The sequence below is a fragment of the Macrosteles quadrilineatus genome, unplaced genomic scaffold (assembly GCF_028750875.1).
Source record: "Macrosteles quadrilineatus isolate MER2022 unplaced genomic scaffold, UCM_ALF_1.0 Scaffold_8__2_contigs__length_117827958, whole genome shotgun sequence".
NCBI classification, from domain to species: Eukaryota; Metazoa; Arthropoda; class Insecta; order Hemiptera; family Cicadellidae; genus Macrosteles; species Macrosteles quadrilineatus.
The window spans coordinates 61,526,578-61,550,378 of record NW_026542601.1 but is presented as its reverse complement, the minus strand read 5'-3'; the positions used below and the strand labels follow the sequence as shown (position 1 = coordinate 61,550,378).

Genomic DNA, 23,801 nt, shown 5'->3' with positions numbered 1-23,801 from the left:
TAAAAGCACTTGAATTGCAACCTAAGTTAGTTTTGAATGGCTACGAAAGTTTCATTATATGTCCTTAGGTTTAATTTTGATTATTAACTATGTTGTTGAGTGAATTTAAGTTACAGTGGAACCTCCATACAAGACGTCGATAACAAGTCCCCTTGATAACAAGTGTCATTTTCAAATCCCCTTGAATTTATTTTACCCCAAATCACATTTTATTACAATCCTCAATAAGGAGTCAACCTTGATAACAAGTATCATTAACTACACTACTGTATAAAACCTATCAACTGACACATTTAATGCTTTAATTAAATCTTTAAGTTGTTGATATTTAACTAAAAAAACGTTGTAAATTTCACCTAGTTCGAATGATCATTTGGGTTATTTAAGACTCGAAATCAATCAATTAAGGACATTGTTGTAACATCGAACTTATCCATGCCGCTTGTACAACTACAACGCCAATGCACTATACTGTACACTTTACATATTTTCGTATGCACTTTCCTGTACATATATTTACGCACATTTACTCATTCACAGTGTATTATCAATACTCGACCAAAGCATTAGTGTTTAAAGTTGAATGTTTTAATGAGAATTTGGTTGTGGATATGTATGAAAGATTTATTAAAACATGCTTTTATTGTAAAACTACTGCTTCTTTAAATTGGACAAATTTCTCTAAAAATACTTTAAATTTCTGATTGTTTTTGACCAACGAAAACTGGTACATCTTAATCCCACCGTCCATTTAATACCAAATATATTTAAATTAGTAACAAATATTTAAATTTAAATGTTTGGTAATCTGAGTAAGGTGGTTGCCAAAGACTGAATCACATAACCATAATATGTTGTACGTTTTAATTTTAACTAATATAATGGTTTTAAATACCTTCAGTCACCAGTTCAAATTAGTCGGCTATTGCGACCTAGGTTTCGGCACGAAGTTGTACCATCATCAGGCGGGCCAGTTTTGAGTCTTCAGTCCAATGGACGTCGTTGGGTTAAAACAAATAAACAGTTCACGACATACAGCACAAACACACACACGAACACATATAACGAATAATACCGGTATTTACAGAAGGACGACATTATTGTAAGTTCACCGGCCGCGACGGGTGACATTGTTTTAACCCAACGACGTCCATTGGACTGAAGACTCAAAACTGGCCCGCCTGATGATGGTACAACTTCGTGCCGAAACCTAGGTCGCAATAGCCGACTAATTTGAACTGGTGACTGAAGGTATTTAAAACCATTATATTAGTTATTATAACCAGTTCAGGGGCAATCCCACATCTTATGATGTCAAAAAAAAGTTTTAATTTTAATACATCTTTTACTTTGTTGTGTTTACAATTTGGGTAAAATGAAAACAGTTAGTAACCATTGATGTAATTGAACACTAAATTACATGTTATTGTTCATGGTAATTTAATATTTATCCATGAAGAAACAGCCTCTTAATATTTATCGATAAATTGTAATAATGTTTTATTTTACAAACACTATTCAATAGATGTTCTTATGTGAAGATACTTAATTTTTACCTATACTGTATTTTAAAAATAAGTTCAATTCTTTACCTACAACCATTTTTTATAATTTGTTAAACCACAGACAAGTTAAACACTTGTGATTCATGTACCGGTATTTGCTTAGGTAACACATCAGTTTATGGTTGGAAATTAGGTTAAGTATTAATTTTATAGTAAATGTGGGGATATATCACAATAATTGCTTATATTTCACAGTTAAGCAGCTCACATGTCACATCACTGTACTTATGTGCAATGGAGGTGTACAGCTTATTGAGAGTTGAGATGAATTTTTAATTTGTGATGAAATTTCTTTTATTCTCACAAATTTCTTCTGAAAAATCCTATGTAGAAGTATGTTTCTTATTCCCTGCTTTAGCTTAAGACTGAACCATGTATGTAACTGCATTACACTAAGGCTTTAACTTCGCCCTTCTATTTTCATGTGGTTTAAAAATGTTAGGTGTTTTTTCAATGTTTTACATCCATGTTTTAACGCCTTATATTCTGTGGGTAATGGTTGTGGATTTTTGCACTTTTACATCGTAAATGTGAAAGTTGTTTTGCACTTTTATGTAACGATCTAATCATAACACTGTGATATGTAATGTACATGTTTATTTTCTTTATTAATTAGTCTCAACGAGTTTAGTTTATGCAACTCTTTTGTATTGATTTACTTTACATGTAGTTGTTTAATCATAGCTCAGTGTAGTAACCATATTTTATCATGGATTTTAAATTCAGCTAAATATGTATATAAAGTATTAATCAATATTATAAGATTAAAATTTTGCATTTGTATTCCTTTGTTTTTTAGTTTGTCGCTCTGTAGTAGGGTATTCTAGTTTATTTACTCAGTTTATGTGTTTGACTGTTCTCTGTAGTTAATATTAGGTTCAAGTTAAGAATTAATACAAGTCAGAGTTCAATTTTTCTAAAGTTTTATAAATATTGTGTATGCTGTATTTCATTAAACTAAATTAAGAAAGTCACCGTTCTATTATTTGTACCCAAGCTTCTATGTTCAGTCGTCTGATACTCCAGTGCATTACTGGCTTCAATGAGTTACTTTTAATCTGTTTCTTTTAGAGATAAATCACTGGTTAAAATGTTTACTAAAAACATTTAGTCTGTTTGTCTTCCCATCATGCAAAAACTGATTAAGCTAAAAATTACACTAGGTGTACAATGTAGTTGTCTGATTGCAATATTGAGCGGTGCTAGCATATTAATCCAATAATTTTCAAAAGCCAATGCTACATATTTTTCTCGAAAATGATATCCTTACTTGCACTATCTAAAGTCAATGGAACATGTAATTCACATTAATGAGAAATCTACTTACAGTATCCAAAGTCAATGGTATCACACAAGGGGTTCACATAAATGGAATGTCTATCTGCAGCATCCAAAGACAGTTATAAGTCTGGTTCACGTGAATGGTCTACTTGCAGTAACCAAATTCAATGTTCAATGTACATTTGGTATAAGCACTTAACTTTGGGGAAATGCTAATAGCCTACTTCAGTAACCAGCATGCTTTATGAAAAATCAATCAATCAATCAAACATTGAGATGGGGACGCCACCAGTTTCTTTTTTTTTTATAAATGTATATGATATCAAATTCTAACTGTTGCTAAAGAGGAAGTATTGCCCTAGGGTGCCTCAGGAAATTGTATAGGAGAAGGCTACTCCCCAGGGGGTTTGTAAAGTACAGGAGAGAGGAGGTCTGGAGAAAAAGAGGGCTTCAAAAATAGGTTTTATTGAAGTTTTTACAAGATGTTGCACCAGAATTAGTGGAGTTACTCATACTCTTTGTTAGCTTAAAATAAATAAAATGCAAGTGGACTTCTTAAAATCAGTCACATACTGATGATGAGGAAAAAAGGTTAACCATCATCTAGGTGGATCCACACCTAAAAATGCAATTGTTGTAAAGAACACAACAAATTTTGACAATTTCCAGCTTTGATTCTGCATGCCTTTACAAATTAATCATTTGGCTTGAATATTTTTATCTAAGATTCAGAATGCAACATCCAGAAACAAAACGAACTGGTTAATGGTAGAGACAGGGTTGCGTTCATGAATACAGTGTGAATCAAAGCTTGGTGTGACTAACCACATAGGTAAGCCAATACTTGTAGCTTTTTTGTGGTCAAAGAGATTTTTTTTTTTTAAATACTCTGCTGGTGTTGAAAGGCCAAAAATTTCCATTTCCCTTGATTAAAATAATGCAAATCCAGAATAATAATATTAGCATTTAATTTCACCTTTGATCTAAAAATGTAGTTGAAGCCAAAATCGCTAGGTTCTAAATAATAGCAGCAATATATCATATGTTTGGCAGTCTGTACAGATCATTTCACAACATTCTACACTCATCCGTCACTCATATTTAGGTTAAAATGCGCTCCTACGTGGCGTCCCCATCTCAAATAATAGATAATTGACATACACTTATTAAATAATCAGCACTATTTAGCTGTGATGTGCAATTCCCTGAGTTCCGTAGTGGTTTTTGGCTTTACCATGTCCAGTGATCAGAGGTATAACTTACTTGACATTATTTCTACTGAATTTCTGCAACCTGGCAACAAAAGATCACTAGGTCAGTACAAAGAGTGTTGTTTTGTGGGTAGCCGAGTGGTTATAGTGCATATACCTTCAAATTTGAAAGTCACTGATTCTGAAAGTCAGGGTTTGATTCCAAGCAATCAATCCTGAACTCAACAATACCATTTATCATTGGGCTATCGATTGAGGATGCTTCCTAACCAAAGGGAGAGTAGCAGAGCAGTAGATAGTGACAAGACCAGGGTTTGAATTTGAACCTATCCCTAATAAAAAACCCTAATGCAAATTAAAAAGCAAAGGTAAGCCAGTACTGTAAACATAAATACAAATAAAATCGGTCAGTTCCAATTCGACATAAGTATAAGAACTAAACCTCTGGTAGAGAATTTTTATCCAACAACAATCTTAAATACTCTATGGATTATGATTATAGCTGCAAAGAGCTGGTTGATTCTAAGCAAGATTGTTTCCAGACCCAGATGCCATTTGTCATTGGGCACTCCAGAGCGGTACAAAGTGGACCATAACTAGGGTGCCAAGCCATGAAAAATTTATTTAATAGGTTAAAATTCTAAGAAAATAAATACATAATTTTTTTGTTAGTTTTTGTTAGTCATTGGGTACAATTAACGGCCTTACAAGATCAAGGTGTTGATGGTTCCTTTACAAAAACCTGTTAAATGCCACAGGTGTAGATATTCAAAAAATACAAAAAAAATAAATAAAAGCCAATGTATATACACATACCGTTTGTTCAGCCTCAACACAATGGAATATTTTTAACTTCCATATGTTGGTTTTGATGCATTTGGGTTAAAGATAGCTGTTTAGAAATTTATCAGGTACAGGTAGCAAATAGGGATTTTCCCACAAGACTCTAAATTTTACAATGGGTTAGAGTAGGTGCTCGAGGCGGCGAGGACTGAACATAGTTAAAAAAACAGTAGATCATATAGGTCACAGTGTATTCTTCCTCCAGTTTCATCCGTATCAATGTCATAAATGTTTTAAGATCATAACTGATAAGATTAATTTTTTTTTAAATCATCATATTGATCATGTAATCTCTGTTCCAGGCCAAGGTAGCAACATGATCGGTGCAATGCCCGCGGTCGCCGTGCGCCACGAGAGACGGCGCCAGGAGAAGAGAACCAAGCGACCGAGTCTGTTGTACCTACAGTCTCCGCCAAGCCGCTCCCCCACACCCAGCCCCCTGCAAAGCCCCCCGTCCGTACCCTGCAGTGAGCCCCCGCCAGAGATATATGTCTGTGGCAAGGTGAGAAAGTAATAATGTGTGGTGGAGATGCAATTTTCTAGAAATAGATTTAATTAATTAAGCAGAGCGAATCAAAGCTCTTTGGGATCGACTTCAATGCAAACATTCTAACACATTAACTCAAAAAACGGCTGAATATATTTTAGCCAAACTTACCAAGGTTGTTTTGTCAAATGTTTGGAAGGTTTAGACAAAACCATTTTCAATTTTTGATAATGTCTATACTCTATATAATTTAAAAGTAACTCAAAGTTTTTAAATTTTAACATTGGCCTTATGGGTTGTCATGATGGTTACAAAATAACGACGTAAATGTAAACAAAACAAAGAATCATACGATATGTTAAGCCACGACCTAAACACAGTACAAAAAATTGGATGATGACCACTGATAAAATAATACAGAGAAAGTCTTAAGTTTAAATTTGAGTCGCAATTTGGAAACAACCACTGATGGAATGTGTACAGTATTTTACATATTTGATTTACTCAGCTGAATAAGGTTATAAAAAATGTAATCTATATAATTAATACGCTACATGAAACTTTGTCGGTTGAACTCCTCCGCCATTTCTTAACCGATTTTATCCATTGACGTCTCATTGGAAAGAGCGTGTCGCGTAGATTTGCAAACTGACCTTACATTTTTTATAAAGTCCCTTGGGCTCTGCCGCAGTGGCTGTTAAAGTTCCCATGTTATCCTTATGAAGAACATAATTGTATACATTTTGATCAGCTGTATAATTTAATTGCTGTTATTTATTTTTCAATTCAATGAAACACATGTGGGTACATTTATTTACTATTTGAGTTTGTGTAAACATAACCCCCAAGACGGATCGTGTTAGTATGGTTGTATCTTAAATTTGTGTATTTATCGCTGTTTTGTGTCGCTATGAAGGATCGTGTTAGCATGATTGTAACTTAAATTTGTGCATTTATCGTTGTTTTGTGTAGCTATAATTTGTTTATTTGTTGTTTTTTCTTTTAAATGCCTCCGACGCTACTACAACGAAATATGTACAGGAGGCGTAATCGTGATAACGACCGCAGCTACAGAACAGTGACACGTAATAGGCTCAGCTATTAGGTTAAAAATGCGCCCTAACACTACCCCAAAACAAAACAACTTTTCGTTCTCAATTGGCCCTCTATCAATGACCTGTGTTGCCTGTACAGAGAGGCATTTTGAGAAGGAGACGAAAACCGGCCGGAATGCTTTAGGTTTATCAATAACGAAGATAAACATGGTCTGAGTTACACACCGGTATCTTTGAGTTGACTCTTTTAAATTCATTGTAAATATGGCTGTTATTCGTTTTGAAATAACTCCTGTAATACTTTGCAATTGCTCGAATTCGAGCAACATGTACACTAGTAATATTTATCTTATGTTATTGGGAATTAAAAAAAACTACACGAGTCTGCAGTTTTAAATAATTAGGTATTTTCAAATCAATAATTTATCTAAATAGGCTATTATGAACATGCCCCTACACACATGTGTTCTTATTATTAACTTTGAAATATCATCGTGTTGGCAACAGACCTGTGTTGTATTGATTGTTGTGTTGGCGACTTGGGGTATATTATTATTGCCCAAGAAGGATAAAGTTTTATTTATCATTTTACAAGAAAATACCTACCCAATCCCCTTAAGAGTGTCATATTAAGGAAAATTTCAGAATACATTCTCTAAAACTGCCTGATATTTGTTTAAAATGAAGACGAGTAATAAACGCCCGAAACGCACGACTTCTGGCAATGTTTTGAGATAGTTGAATGTAGAACATTTGCTTAACTTGCTTGAAAACAATGTTTTTCATAACTATGTTAAATGTCCAAAATTTAAGAAAACAAATCTCATAAGGTATGGTGTTGACTATTTGCGCAATTCTCTCAAAGCAGGCAAGTCTTTAAAAAGTTACATCTGCTAATCGTATGGATTTATGCTGGATTATTTCTGCCTAAATTGATCTGGCTAAGATTGAGAAAATGTTGATTAGTTTAGGTTCAAGGTCGGGTTCAACCAGAACTGTCAGTTCACCAGATGACATTAGCAAGCAAACACAGGAAAAATACTGATACAAATAAAGGATATGTATGCAATGTCCACATTTTTACTAATGAAGCTTTGTTAGTAACGTTTACTACTATAAACTAAAAGTGCACTTTACCTTCTCCAGTGAACATTATATGAACCACTGTAACTGATAAACACTGAAAATCAATTTACTAATAAAATATATGCAGATAAATCAACATAAACTGCAAGGTCATTGTGCCTAGGCCAACAATGATGCAGGAATAAAAGGTCTTATCTCTTATCAGTGGGCATTGTTAGTTGGCAAGCAATATTCCTGAGCTTATTTAAACATATCTGCAATATAATATTTAACAGTTAATCTTAAGGAAAGGAACAATTTAATTGCATGGGTGAAATAAAAATTTAACCTATTTTTAAGTGCATGCTGTAAATTAATTATGTCTCTTTGATGTTAAGACATTTTATTTTCTGGAGAACACTGAATTCTGGCGAAAATGAATACTTCATCAACCAAAACAAATGATATTAGTGATTTGAGTGATACAAATGCTTGGAAAATAAATTATTTAGTGTATGCTAAGGTTAAAGGTTTTCCTCATTGGCCAGCTAAAATTATTGGAATTGATAAAGAGACATATAAAAATGTAGTAAAATATGAGGTTAGTTTCTTTGCTACGAACGAAAAAAACATATTAGGCAAAGCTAATATCTGTGACTATAATACTAATAAATCCAAGTATACACTGGATTCAGTTGCCAATAAACATAAACAAACTTATAAATTGGCCCTCTCTGAGGCTGAGAAACTGATAGGAAAAGTTACTGTCAAAGATAAGTATGAAAATAAAACTCCTGATAGTAAAAAAATAACTCAACTGAGAAACAAATTAAGCTTAAGTGCACCCAGCCGACCAAAGACTATGACCAATAAGCCATTAAAGACAATGGCCCAATCTGGTAAAGTGAATTCCCCTCATGAAAACTGTAAAGCATGTAATACAAATGAAACAAAACAAGTTAATAAGCAAACTAGCACTGATAAAATACCTTCAATTAGTCTATCAATTTTGGAAAATAAGTGGATCACTGATGAAACAATACAGTTGTACTATGATACACTCTCGGCTGTACTTGAACCCAATGAAAACATTTTATTAATGAGTCATGTGATGGCTCATGCAATTAAATGTCTACAAGATTTTCATTATATCCTTGAGCCCCTGAAAATAAATACTAAGACGCACATATTCTTTCCTATACATGATGCAATGCACACTTCTAATAGTAATGATCCAGAAGATACAAAAAATGCATATAGGACTGAAGGGTCACACTGGAGCTTGCTAGTGTTCGTTGTACCGATGGTAGTTAGTTTAAATTGAAATTAGAATAAAACAAAATTAAAATTATTTAACCATTGGCTAGATTAAGATTAAGAAAGAGTGTCCAGCAGTTTAAAAGATTTAGTTTGTAGGGTTGGTAGTGGTGATTGATAACCCATTTCAAGTTTTGTGGTTTTGTCAGTTAAGTTCACTGGAAAAATGGTCATCTAAAATGTGGTTGCTGTAGAAATTGTAAGTAGTTTTAATATTGTTTAGTAATAAGATTTTAGGAGATTTATTGTATATAGCATTTGTAGAAATCATTTTTGGGAAAAGATGTAAAGTAAATAATAGTTTTCAAATCAATTTTTAATGCTTTTTACAAGAAAAGAAAACAAGTAAAGTTTATACAGACCTGTCGAGTTTTGTTCTAGGAGAAGCACATTTTCACAAGGAGTTGTAAGGATCTTAAATCCACTTTTAATTATTGGAATTTGTAGAGAATAGTTTTTATTGGGTTTGTGTGATGTTTTCAGACAGAAATCAACCACATTGATATTGAGATTGACTTCTTGTTCACCTTCTTATGATTGGTCCAGTAGCTTTTGCACCACTTCTAGTTGCTTTGCATGGTATCTGCTAGTGCCAGTTCTGACCATTAAACCAGTGTCTCTGATTAAAGTAAGATCTTTCCACTATTTTATTATTTAGTACAAGATTTGGGAGTAATAAGACCCTAATGGATTTTATTTGGAAAGTGTATTTGGTGTAATTTGAGAACCGTAAAATATATATGTATTTGGGCTACCTTGTCTTTTAATTTATCTCACTTCTACTACCAGCTTGAATTAGATTCATCCTAAATTGAAGTATACTACCTAATTGGCTATATGGTAGGGGTATATCGTCAAAGGCTTAGAAAAGTTCTTTTATTTTGACTCAAAAGGTACATATAATCTATCTCATGCCCAACAAATTGCTTCAAAGGTCAGTAAGTTTATAGGATCATCTGAAATCCCAGTTGAAATCGTAGAAGTTCCTCAACAACCGAACAATGTGGATTGCGGTGTGTATCTGGTAATATTCACCGACATTTTGCTGCAAGAAATGAAAAGCAAAGTAGGCCTACTTAACTTATTTAGTTCTGAAAACAAAAAATTGACGTGTAAAATTGACTATTCTTCTGTCTTGACCAAAAGAGCTCAACTTGCACTTCTTTGGCATAACTGCCCTACCTTACGACTTAATGCGGAGGTTGTTTTTGGTTTGATGCATAAGGGGCCCCATCAACCAGAGTTAATTAACACTCAAACCAATTATAAAACAAATGACAAAGGAATTGCAAAACCGGACTCTGGAAAAAGTAAAATTGATAATTGGCAAAATGTAAAGAAGACACATGGTGTCAATCCGGGACATAGAGTTAAAAGCACTGAAGAATTTACCATCAGTACATCAAACAAATATGGACTGCTGTATAAGGAAAATGAAGTATCCAAGGATTTTGGTATAGAAACTCCGGGCATTACACCACCAACAAAAACAAAGCCTAACAAAAATAGTCCTAAAGCTCACTTAACTGAAGAAATATAATCCTCAAGAATGGAAGTAAAGGCAGAACTATATGCTGACAGTCAAGGAAGAGGACTCCTGGAAATTGTTGGCGCATGTAGCAAAGGGCGGAATAGCATGATTAGCGGAATAGTTAAGCCTGGTGGGACCATGCAACAAATCTGCGATCTAGCATCCAAATCTCCAAATTCACCTCTCATACTCTTGGCTGGGACTAACAATTTAGCAAAAAAGAAACCTCAGGAAATATACCAAAATATTGAAAGTGAACTTAAAGCACTAAGCAAAGCAAGGCCAGTCTGTATCACTACTGTCCCTCCTCGTTTTGATGTGAGTCCAAATGATCCGGTACACTGTGAGATTGCCTTGGTTAACAACTATATTAGGGAATTGGTTGTTGGAATTAACCAAGTACATTTGATTGATTTTGATCATTTTGAACGGAAACATTTTTCTAGACATGGTATGCATCTGAATAATAAAGGGAAAATAAAGCTGGCCTTTTCAATAATTCAATTTTTAAACACACTGCCACCAAATTCCAATGAACATAAAATAAAAGTAATTGAATCCCACATGAATAAGGTAATAAGACAAGCTGGAGGTGACAAGCAAACCGCTTTTGCTCACTGTATTTCACGTGACCTCTCGAGTGAGAGGTGTATGAGTGCTGGTGTCGCAAGAAGCTTCAAACATAACTTTGGGAAACCTCTGCTTTCTGACCGCATCAACTCACATTTAACATGCCAAAGGTCAAATAAAGGTGTTTTTGTTTATGGACTAGCTACTAAAAACAAGTTTTACGAGAAGCCATCAATATTTGACTACCAGCTTGCTTTTCAACAGTTGACAAAGGATTTTAGAAAAAAAGGATTAAATACATTATATTGTTCACCAATGGGATGTGTCAGGGACTTGATTCCACCCACCCTCCATTTTTATTGACAACATAAAAGAATTTCAAATGTCTACCGGTGCTAGCATAAACGTCATAGTTCATGAAGAAATGTCAACAAGAAAACTAAGAAATGGCCTTTCATATGTTGAATTTGTTAAGACGCTACAACAATCCTTGGGTGTCCCAAGACAGTCGCATAATTCCAACAATCAAGAAACCTGCCCAAATGACTCCGAAGCTGTTCGTCTTGATGATTCTGACAACAAGGGAGACCATTCCTCAAAAGATCTTTCCCAACATAACATCATGTCTTCTGAATCTCTTGCAAATTCTGCTGATCTAGCCAACATAGACACTGCAAACATTACATCCCCAACTACTGAGCTGCACCCTGCTGTCTCCGACCCTACACTGCTAGAGTCTGCACTCGGTGATAAAGGGAGAGTGTCTCCGGGTGTTCTCACTTACAGTGAGACACTAAAGCAGAGTAATGGTGTTTGTGCGGGGGTTGCTGTGATCAGCCCAAGTGTAAATATTAAGGAAGCCTGTAAATCGAAATGTCAAATTAATATAGAAAATACCACTGTAAATAGTATTATGTTAGGTGAACAAATCGAGGAAGTTTTTTTAGAAATAGCGAAATAAATAATACATTAGCTGTAAGTATGAATGATTTTGATTGTACTGTAAATAATAATGCTAAAACAAATAACAATGCAAATCAAGAATACTTAAAAATTTACAGGTCAATATCCAGTCTATTAGGAACAAAATATTAGAATTAGAACATTTTTGTGCCATAGAGCAAGTGCATGTAATATGTGTGTCTGAACATTGGCTAGAGGAGCTGGAAGTTGAATTCTTTGTCCCTAAAGATTTTATTGTTGCAGATATCATGTGTAGGAAGAGTATAAAAAATGGTGGGGTAGGAATATTTATAAGAGAGGGGTTAACGTTTACCAAAATAGATGTTAGCTTATTTTGCATTGAGCTTCATTGTGAATTTAGCTGTATCAAAATAATTGATTATGATCTTATAGTTTTAAGTGTTTACAGATCTCCTAACGGTGATATTGGTTTGTTTCTGGAAAATTTTGAGCTTGCTGTAAAAAAGCTGTTAAAGTCATTTAAATTTGTTGCTATTGTAGGGGATTTTAACATAGAAATGATAAAAATGGAAAAAAAGTCATCTATTGAATTTGCCAATCTGTTGCGAAGTCTAAATTTAGTTTGTACAAATAAAAAACCAACTAGGGGAAAATCATGCATAGATAATATAATTGTAAACATTTCATCAGATTTATATAACATAAATACAGTAGGAGGTTGTTTTGCAGACCATGAACCTTTAATATTAGATTTTTTACAGAAAACTATAAAACAATGTGACAACTCAACAGGAGGAACAAAACAAATAATACGAAGGCAAAATGAAAGTAATATTAAATACTTTGTTGATCAATTGGTACAAGAGAAATGGGAAATGATAATGGACTATAAAATGGGTAGAATAAATGAGAAACAACTATTTGATAATTATTTTAAGAGAATAGTATCTTTGTGGCATTGCAGTTCCCCATTAGTTAAGTGTAAACAAAACAATAGACATAAGAAAGGAAAACTTAAATGGTATAATGAAAAGTTAAGGAAACTTAGGGAAAAAATGCTTGTTTGTCATTCTATTTATAAGAGCTTACTCAAACATAATTCAAATAATTTGGAAAATGCCTATAGAACCTACATTGATTGAAAAAAGGCCTACAATCGTGAAATAAAATTAGCCAAAAAGCAAGCTTTTGAAAGGTATATTGATAAGGCCCCCAACAGGTGCAAGGCTGCTTGGGAAGTTATATCACATGAATTTTCTCCTTCATCAACTAAATCTGAGGTTTTGGATGCTGATAATCTAAATAACTATTTTATTGAATGTGTTAATGAGCTAGAAAACAAAATTCCTCTCACCAACACACCTGCGCATGAGTGGTTGGGGACTCCCCCTATAGGACAGTTACATTTCCAATGGAGGGAGGTATCATGGCAAGAGGTTAACAATGTTGTAGCTAACTTTTCCAATTCAAAAACTATGGGTCATTACTGGTTTTCAAATTACAGCATCAAACAAATAATTCATTTCATAAGTGAACCTCTGGCTTTTTGTATTAATCAATGTCTGAAAATTGGTTATTTCTCTGACCTTCTCAAAATTTCTAAAATTACTCCAGTATATAAAAAAGGCGATAAAAATCTTCCTAGTAATTATCGTCCTATTTCAATAGTGCCAATCTTTTCCAAAATTTTTGAATGTCTCATGCATAAACAAATTAATGAATATTTTGAAAACAACAATTTATTGACAAATTCACAGTTTGGATTCCGTGAGGGTAAATCAACAACTGCAGCTGTCTTAGAAGTAGTTAATAAATCTTTAAATGCATTTGAAAATAAAGAAACTGTTTCATTAACTTTATTTGATCTTACAAAAGCATTTGACTCTGTACCTTTTAATATTTTATTCAAAAAACTTGAATTTTACGGTATTACAGGTGAAACTTTAAACATTTTAAGATCCTATTTAACCAATAGAAAACAGTATGTATCTGTTGGAGGCAGTCATTCTGACTTAAGATTGGTTGAAGTAGGTGTTCCACAGGGCTCAGTTTTGGGACCCTTCTTGTTTTTAATCTCGATAAACGACCTGCCGAAGGATGTTGATGTAGACACTGTTGTGTATGCTGATGACACAACTTTGATTGCAACACATAGAGATATCCATGAGCTTGATTTAATTACTAATGAATCAATAACGTCAGCACTAAATTGGTTTTCCTCAAATAAATTGATGTGTAATCAAGAAAAAACACAGAGAATTCTTTTGAGTCTATCCCACTTGATAATGAATTAAAATCAGTAAAATTGTTAGGATTCCAAATTGATTCAAAATTAAATTGGCAAGAACACATAGAAATCACATGTAAAAAAATGTCCAGAGTATAAATTATCTAATTTGGAAACTCAGAGATTTTGTTAGTAATGAATACCTTCGGACTACTTATTTTGGTTTTTTTCAATCGCATATTTCTTACGGGATTATACTTTGGGGACACTCCCCCCACACCCATGAAATTCTTTTATTGCAAAAAAAAGTTATACGAACAATCTGTGGGGTTTTGGCCCTGTGGATAGCTGTAGACTTCTTTTTATAAACCTTAAAATTTTGACTGTAGTAAATTTGTATATTTTTCACATACTCCTCTACTAAAGCTAATCTACATCAATTCACTTGTAGATATAGTATACACTCTTACAATACAAGAGGCAAATCCAATCTAGAAATCCCTGCCCATAGATTGGCCAAAACACATAACTGCCATAAAATAAATTGTAGGCTATTCGGGTTTTTAATAAATTAGGTCTGGCAGCCAAACTGGTTCCTTTTAATAGGTTTAAGTCAAAAATGTTTGAGTGGCTCATCAAAAATCCATTTTATTGTATAACAGAATATTTACTTTCTAATGTTGACATTGATTTTTAATATAGAACCCACTACTGTATTTTTTATAGTTTTTATAGTTTTAGTTTTGACTATGTGTACTGTCTTTAAATACCACATTTAAATGTAATATTTATCAGCTGACTTTTTGTTTGTTTTGTTTATGTGATGAGTTTTTGGAAATTGGTATTAAAACAGGGTTGATCTTATCTTGGTTTTATTTTATCTTTAAACAACTTACAATGGCGACGAGGATGAGGAAGAACGGTAGAAAACATCAGGAACTAGAGGAGGAACGCATAGTGATACCGAACAAACCAATGTTTTGTTCTAATTTTGATAAATTCGATGAAGACAATGAGACATGGACATCCTACATGGTGAGAATAGATAATTTTTTTGACTTAAATGAAATCACATCAGAAGTAAAGAAAAAGCAGTATCTGATAAATTTGTTAACACCTAAAGTATTCCATGATCTAAGGATTAGCCTAAGCCCATCTAACACAGAAGATAAAAGTTACAATGAATTGTGTGAAACTTTACAAATATTACTTGAGCCTAAAGGTAGTATTATCGCGGAGCAACACAAATTCACTAAACGAGTCCAGAAACCTTGTGAATCGGTGGGTAGTTTTGCCAAAGACCTAAAAAACTTAGCCAGTAAATGTGATTTCAAATGTCCACAATGTTTCTCTTCGACAACTGACGTCCACTTGCGGCAGCAGTTTATTTCGGGGCTTCATGATGAAAAGTTGTTGTCAAGATTAATGGAAATTCATGAAAATAAAAACTTTAACCAGTGTATTGAAATAGCTAGTAACTTTGAACAGATCAAAAGTGAAACTGCAAAAATCCAAGAATCAAATTTGTATTCAAAAGTGGAAGAACAATTTCAGATTCAAGGAAGGAGGAACACTGGATATTCGCAAGGAAGAAAGGGTACTACAGCTTGTTTCAGGTGTGGAGGAAACCATCACGTTAGTATCTGTGAAATTCCTAAAGACATAAATTGTTGGAATTGCGACAGAAAGGGACATCTCAGCAAAGTTTGTTGGAGAAAGAATCAAAACATGCTACAAACCGACGACGCTTCACCAGATAATGAATATGACGATGAGGGTGAGTGTCAAAATGTACCATTCATGTCTATGTTATCCATTGTAGATAGGCAGAAAAAAAGTAGTAGGCTAAACTATCTAAACTGTGTGATAGTATTTATCAACCAGAAGCTGTCAACAGGCCGAGGAAAATTATGTTAGAATGCACCATTGATGACAAGCGTAACTGTTTTGAGTTGGATACTGGTGCTGCGGTCAGTACAATACCTTTTCATCTGTTTCGAAAATTATTTCCAGAAAAGATTTTAAATAGAACAAGAATACGGTTAGGGACATATACAGGAGAAATGATTCGCCCCGTAGGTTTTGCAACAGTCAAAATTTGTTATAAAGATCAGATGTCTGTGGGCAACCTATACGTTATTCGGGGAAATGTAGACAGTGTATTTGGAAGGGAATGGTTGAAACTATTCAACATTGAGCTTCAGAAAGAGAATGACCACAGAACTAAGAAGGATGGAAACATAGTGGAATACAATAAGTCATTGACAGGAGGCCGGTACCACGATAGGAAGGGATTTAATCACCCGGCACTCGACCAGATATCCAAAGAGCCTGAGACTCGATTGGCCACCAAGAGACAGGCGAGAGATGAAGCTAGAGAAATCAGGACGAAGGAACTAGAAAGTCACCAGCTTTACAGCAAATATAACTTTAAAAACCACGATGTATACTCCACTCCAAATAGAGCTAGCTCTGCCACCAATAGTAGATCTCAGCTGTGCTCAAAGAACAGCTATAAATCGTCAAATTGTACTTCTGAGGACTCTATGAAGGAGGTCAACAGCATGCAAGCTGTGGTGACCAAAGCACATCTGGACAGTGTGAAGAAGGCTAGAGTAGAGTACCAGAGTGATATGTCCAAGGAAAAATACAAGGATTTTGAGAAACATCTTCAAGTGTTGAAAGAACACAAGGATACCAAACCTCTGAAGAAAGTTAAAGAACAACTAGGTGAAGAGCAGAAAACTCTAGAAGAACTAGGTGTCCTACAACATAAATATGGGTCTGTAGATATTCGATTGAAGCGAGTCCTAGAAGAATCTAATGGGTTGTTGGATGAGCTACGAGGACTCAAGTTAGAGTTAATGAAAGGGAGAGCTGCATGAGTTCTACACCGATGACAGGGACGATATACAACAAAATAATTAATAGAGCTCAGGTTAATTTTAAGGGGGAAGTGTGATATACAACAAAATAATTAATAGAGCTCAGGTTAATTTTAAGGGGGAAGTGTTGTACTGTCTTTAAATACCACATTTAAATGTAATATTTATCAGCTGACTTTTTGTTTGTTTTTGTTTATGTGATGAGTTTTTGGAAATTGGTATTAAAACAGGGTTGATCTTATCTTGGTTTTATTTTATCTTTAAACAACTTACACTATGTCTATTCCTTGTAAAAGGTCAATGACAATAAAGTTCTTGATTCATGAAATAGTTGTTGTATTTTGTATAATATCTATAATTTCTTTTTATTCATTGCTTTATTAAAAACTATGAAACGTGATCGCTCTGCTCAACTGGCTTTCACTGATATGAAAGCAATCCTAGTTTAAGTTTTTGTATCAGATATTTCCCTTTGATCTCTTTTATGATTTTTTTTTTTTTTTTTTTGTAAGAATTAATATATGAAATACCGTACTTAAAACAATTTTTTTTTCTCTCTAATACCATAGATAAAACATGCTCCCTTAGGTACAGTAGTAGATTTGTCATCCTTATGGAACAGCTGAAGCCAATTTTATTGTTAGTTCTGTATGTCACACTGTAGAGTTCATGTTTTGTTTAAAATTTTTTCTTGTTATTTCAGTCATTCAAAACTTTGTTAAACCAAATAAAACGATCTAATCATAAACAATAACTGGTCTCCTAATTATATAACCAAACAGAAACAGTAGAGCACAAATCATGAAAATAACCCTAAAATAATATAAATAAAATTTCGTCTACACTAGTGATCACTGTCGATGTACATGAACTAGACACGAAAAACAAGCTTAAAATTTTACAATGGGATGAGAAGTCTACTTGTGTTGCTTAGACTATGATACTACTTAAACATCAAATCAAATCAATAAAGCAGGGATTAAGAAACTTCCCAGGGGTTGTTGAAAATACACAGACAGGATGGGTCACCATGACCATACTGGACTGAAGTAATACAGCTGGTGGTCCTAGTTACTGTATACTGTAGTTGTAAGAGTGTAAGGTTTAATGGGTGCAAACTCAACTATGTGTCTGAAAGACAAGAGCAAGAGAAACACGATCAACTGATTTTCTCTTGCTCTAAAATTTACTTTTAATTGTTCTAAATCAGTTCTCCAATTTGACCACTATGTACACTAGTGTTTCTTTACCATCTATTTTTATAATTTAAATAAGCTGTTTTTACTGATTAACAATCTAAATAAACAGAAAGAGATAATTGCGTCGTGAAAGACAGTATCGTTTATAGCTTGAGTCAAAAGTGATTTTCCGGCACTTGATACGATTATTACAATTCAAAGTTTGGTGTTCCTGGGTTCTGCGTTGCCTTCACATGTGAAACTTTAGCCCGCACCGTAAAATGCCACTTTCGGTACTTTTAATAAAATATACAAACATACTATTCCTATTATTTTGATTCACACAGTTTTGGGACTAACAAGAACACTGTTGGGTATAGCGGGATATAGATGCTTGTCATGATCAGGTTCAATCAGGATTGTAAATAATCGAACATTATTGGCTGTAGGTCTCTGTGCTTCACATCGTCGTAGTCTCGTTGCTCCTGGCTGCTGTGCTGCTGATAGTTGGCCTGGTGCAGCTCAAGCCCGGTGCAGATGCCTCGCAGCACCGCTTCCTGCTACTAGGTTCCGGCGCATTCCTACTGCTGTTCGGCATCGTGCTGGCCATGGTGCGGTGCTGCGTGCTACCTTGGGCCATCAAACGCCGCCACAGACGTCGGATCAGAAAAGGTCAGTTGACTCCACTAATGTTGGTTACTCACTGATGGTAATGGTATATAATTATTTTGACTTAGTATAGAACAAAACATTATCATGTAACAGTTGTAGCCAGTTTTTATTGTGGAATAACGTGATTGAGTCTGTCACTAATTGTGTGCAATGATGTAACTTTCTGATTTATGTTGAATACAACAACTTTTCAAACAACATAAACTAAAAAGGGCAACTCACTTTTACTATAGGAACTTTTATGTCACGCAACTACAACAGTGATAAAAATTGGAGGGAAATGTATTTAAACTTGAGCGCACTTTGTGAGGAGTTCATTCAACTATGTTCAGTATTAATTTAAAAGATTGCTACAGCTGGTCCATAGATTAATGTCTTTGGTTGCCATTTTGATTGAAATAACATATTATACCTTGATTCTGTGGGTCTGAGGTCCTCATTGTGGACATAAATCAGGGTCAAGAGGAACACAGGTTGGTTCATTGTGTTAGGAGATTTCACAAAATTAATCATGGCATCAATTACGATGATATTTGGGAGGGATGAGGGAAAGGCACTGAGAACACTAGACGCTATATTGGTATTAAATTACTTTTTTCTGCAGCAATTGATTGTTGAGAATAGTGTACAAAAAATAAAATTGACGGTGGTAGTGGAAGAGGTATTTGAACATGCACATTCTGATTGCCATTCAAATTGAAACGATCCTACCATATTATCAAAAATGCTAAAACTATACTTTTATACTTTTCAACGAAATGGCGACAATACAAAGTAGGTATTTTAAGCCAAGTATAAATGGAGATGAGTGTAGGATGAGTGGCGCAATCTTGTAGTCTCTTAAGTGACTAAGGCCTTAGAAACAGCTGTTAATTAATGGCCCATACAGCTAATGGCAACTAAGGGACCTACCGTTTATAGTGGAATCCGAACCACATTTTTGCCTTGGTATATACAAATTGGTCTAGTTATCAGAATAGTACTGCGGATAGTCGTAGTACTCACTTGTGCGGACGTAATCCACACCAGAGAGTATCGCATCCACAGTGCATGTTTATAAATATCCACAATTCGTAACCTCCTAGTAGCTGGATTACAGGACGACGCCACCCATCCCAGTTAAACTAGGCTGGTGCATTTATCAAAATTGTAGCAATACTTATTAATTAGTAGTATAACTACACAAATTTAACAAACACCCATGTTTTAACCTCATTAAAAGATACAGTACATTGAATATTTGATTTTCAGGAGTGTCGGGGCTGGAGGCAGGTAAGCAGCCCAGAGCCAGTCTGGATGTTGTACCTCACGACACACCCCAGACCCCCGGACCTCAAACACCCGGACCTCAGACACCCGGACCTCAGACACCCGGACCACAGACACCCGGACCACGCAGCAACAGAGGGAGTGTTCCCAACGACCATCACCAACAGACTGTCTAGAGGTGTCTGTACAAGCTGCTCTGCTCTCTGCTTGCCAATGTCCACTGCAGACAAGTTCCTTTTAGTGTTTTGTACTGACATTCGTTGTTCGTCCGGACCCGCTCAAATTGATCAGCTGATTCACCGACACAACTGGATACAAATTGTGAAATACTACTGTTTGAATATGGGGTTTGGCTATGAATTTACCACATCGACAAAGTTCTGTAGCAAGAGTATCAGTTAAAGTCTGAAACTGATAGTAATTTTAAAACTTGGGGTCCAAAGCAAACGTACACAGGTTTTTCTACTGTTCAAATGGTGATTTTGACCTAATACTTCCGATAAACATGGAGGACAAAGAAACAAGCTTAAACAGGCACCTTTAAAATATTCAGTTTTAATATAATCATAATTTTCGAAACTGGGTGAACCCTAATTGTTGTACTTTTTAAAATATTGAACATTTCTGAAATGATAAAAATATAACAAATGAAAATGTCTAGATACATCCCACAAATGAACACTTGCTTATAATGCCACAGTTTACATGTACTTCACAATTTGTATTACATTTGCATCAAACTTATTGAATATAGCTTGTAATGAATGATAATTTACAAGAGTTTATGTTTCTTGTCAGGTTATATATATATTTTAGACGACATTTATAATGGATGGGAATTCAATTGTAAGACTATTGATGGGTTTTACAATAGGCCTATGGTTTAAATCGTATAAAATTCACATGTTAACTGGGTAACAATGCCTAAACTGGGTATTAATTGTAAACTAACTTCGATCAGGTCACATGTGTAAATTCCATTTTGTCAAACAACTGATTAGGCACACAACAAATTTACCTTAATGTTCTACTTATGTGACACAGTATTATCTTTGACTATTAATTATTTAATATTGATTCAAGAAGACATCAAATGCTGGGTCACAATATCAGTTTATGGCCAACTAGTTACTTCTGAAAAACGTATATACACAGTTTATTATTTGTAAAATAAAATTCTTAAATAGGTACTTAAAATACAAAGAAAAGTAATGTTTAAAGAAAAATATTTGGTTTGGTGCAAAACATGAATAGCTTATCGCCAAGCTTGCTTATACTGCAGCACAAATAAGGAGTATTTATCTTTGGAGAAGATACATTTTAGATTCCAAGTTTTGATTTTCTCTCAACAATAGTTGTATACAAGGCATAGTTTATATGAGTCTGCATTGTCAAACCATGTGAATTATCTAATCACAATTTGTTTGTTATGGTTTCCAGTAGAATTAAGAATGGAAATACTTGATATGTGATTTTTTACATATTATAAATTATTTTCCACTACACAGTTTTCATGGCTCACAATACAGAATTGCTTTACAATGTGTATTGTAAAACCCTTTTCCCACTTGTTATTGTGACTCTATGAATGTGATATTCCTAAAGACAAGTTATCATAATCACATTTCAGATTCCTTACTGATTAATTTTAAGTACTAACCACTCTATCTTTTAGTAGCATTATCACAGAAAGTATCAAATGTAACTAATCTTTCAGTGTTTGATTTAATCAAACTATTTGAAAATTATTTAGCTTAAAACTTGAATGTTTAAGAGTAATGTAATTTTGAAATGTAAATGTTGGGGGCGAAAAATTATCCAATCCTAATATTAAATTGTAATTAATTTGGTTGTGTTTCAAAATATTCAAGTACAATTAATTTAATTTAAAAAAAAACATAGCCATAACCATAACCATAAATCTATTGATAAACAAATTTAGCTTTACAGCCATTAATTAATAATTAATTAGTAAACATAACTATTGGTATTTTATAATAAATGTTTATATTTTCTGTATCTGGGTCAGTTATAATATCTAAAATTACAAATAGAATTTTCAGATGTTGCTATAACCCTAAGTATTTCGACGTCATTACCATAACAATTTAACTAACTTCAATTTTAGCTAATTATATAAATTAAGTCATCATTTACTGACAAAAATAATAATTAATATCTGTAACAAACAATTATAAATTATTAATAATAACTTTTGATAATTTTATCAAAGTGTTAAACAAGTTGAGAAAGATGAGAATCAAAATTATAAAGAGTTCATCCTTTAACTGTACAAAAGTTTAAATTAAAATTTCTAGGTTGATTGAGATAAACAAAATTATTAATACTAATAGTATCTTAAGACTGCACTTTCTTTCATCTCTATAAAAACACTAGGACCTTTTGGTTACAACTACCATGGTTCCACTTCAGTTTTTAAAATCAATGAAGCAGTTGTAAACAATAAAGTTAATGTAGATGATTTTAGATGTAGATCCTTCTAATATATAACCTATAAAATGTACCTTATACAATTTTACATTATCTGAATTACAAATCCTTCCAACTTAAGTTATAATTTAGATATAATCTCTTTAAACATAGATTATTATTTAGGTATAAGGCCCCTCCATTATATTTATCCCAAAAACTTCCATTTTTTACCTTCCATGTCCAGCACAAATTTACAAGTAATAGTCTAGCATGTAAAGTTTAGTTTCTTTACAACATTGGTAGACTATATTTCCTCATATTGTAGGTCTTCAACATATTAGGTTGCATAAAAAACAATTAAGTTGCTAGGTTTTTAAGGGTGGTAATTCCATGCAGAAGATTGTGGATTATAAATCCATCTAATTAATGATTTTATTAAAATTCCAAACAATGTGTATACATTCCCTCAATTCAGTGGAAATGCCTCTTGTAGACTTGACCAAAAGAACGGTCTGATAAGATTACATTTTACGCAATGCTGACAAATTTCAGTGGAATTAGATAAATATTATTTTTACGCAGTCTTCTCAAATGACACTCTTAACTTAATGCAAGCACCTCATTATGAGCACAATAAAGCTAAAAATTACCCTTTGTATCGATTGATGAAATTATAAAAGAAAAAACTGGGAATGATTACTTGTAGTAATTGATGCTGAAATCTGCTCAAATTTAGAGCTGTAACTAGCTGCTACTCCAACAAAAGGATTAATTTACCTTCAGCGCGTCGCGTATAGGGACATTGCGATACTATCAATAATAGTGGTATCGGTCTCTGTATCAAATTAAGGCTTTATCAGTATCAGAAGAAAATATGCAGTATCGGTATCGAATAAAAATATGCTGTATCGGTATCGAAAGAAAGTATGCTGTAACATATAAAAAAGTAGTTTTTTACTAAAATGTATATATTTATTGTGAAACTACAGACTCGTTAATTTATAAAATGAGGCTAGTGAATTCGAACCTACTTTAATTAATTCCACATCTTTGACATACATCATGTTAATTACTTCTAATCTACTTTTGAAGCAGTGCTTACTAAGCATTAAAAAGCACTCTAAATTGGAGAACAAAGTCTTGCGTTAGGAGCTGTGTTATTATTTTCACACCATTTATTTATTTTTAAGTTTTTAAGTCCAGCCTAAAAAACATAACTGCCTCAAAGTTATTGGAAGACATAGTGTAGACATAAGTTTTAATCGATAACAACAAACCAATTTAATAA

At 33.7% G+C, this 23,801-nt stretch overlaps 1 protein-coding gene across 1 annotated transcript in view; it reads left to right on the top strand.

Moving 5' to 3' along the window:
- The window catches only part of LOC128999208 (uncharacterized), a 90,868-nt gene extending 69,094 nt beyond the window's left edge, over positions 1-21,774 (top strand). The window contains exons 2-4 of the mRNA XM_054425599.1: positions 5,203-5,402; positions 18,589-18,811; positions 20,063-21,774. Coding sequence (XP_054281574.1) covers positions 5,217-5,402; positions 18,589-18,811; positions 20,063-20,256 — 603 coding nt within the window. The 5' untranslated portion in view covers positions 5,203-5,216 and the 3' untranslated portion in view covers positions 20,257-21,774. The remainder of the gene's footprint in view (positions 1-5,202; positions 5,403-18,588; positions 18,812-20,062) is intronic.
- Positions 21,775-23,801: the final 2,027 nt, after the last annotated feature.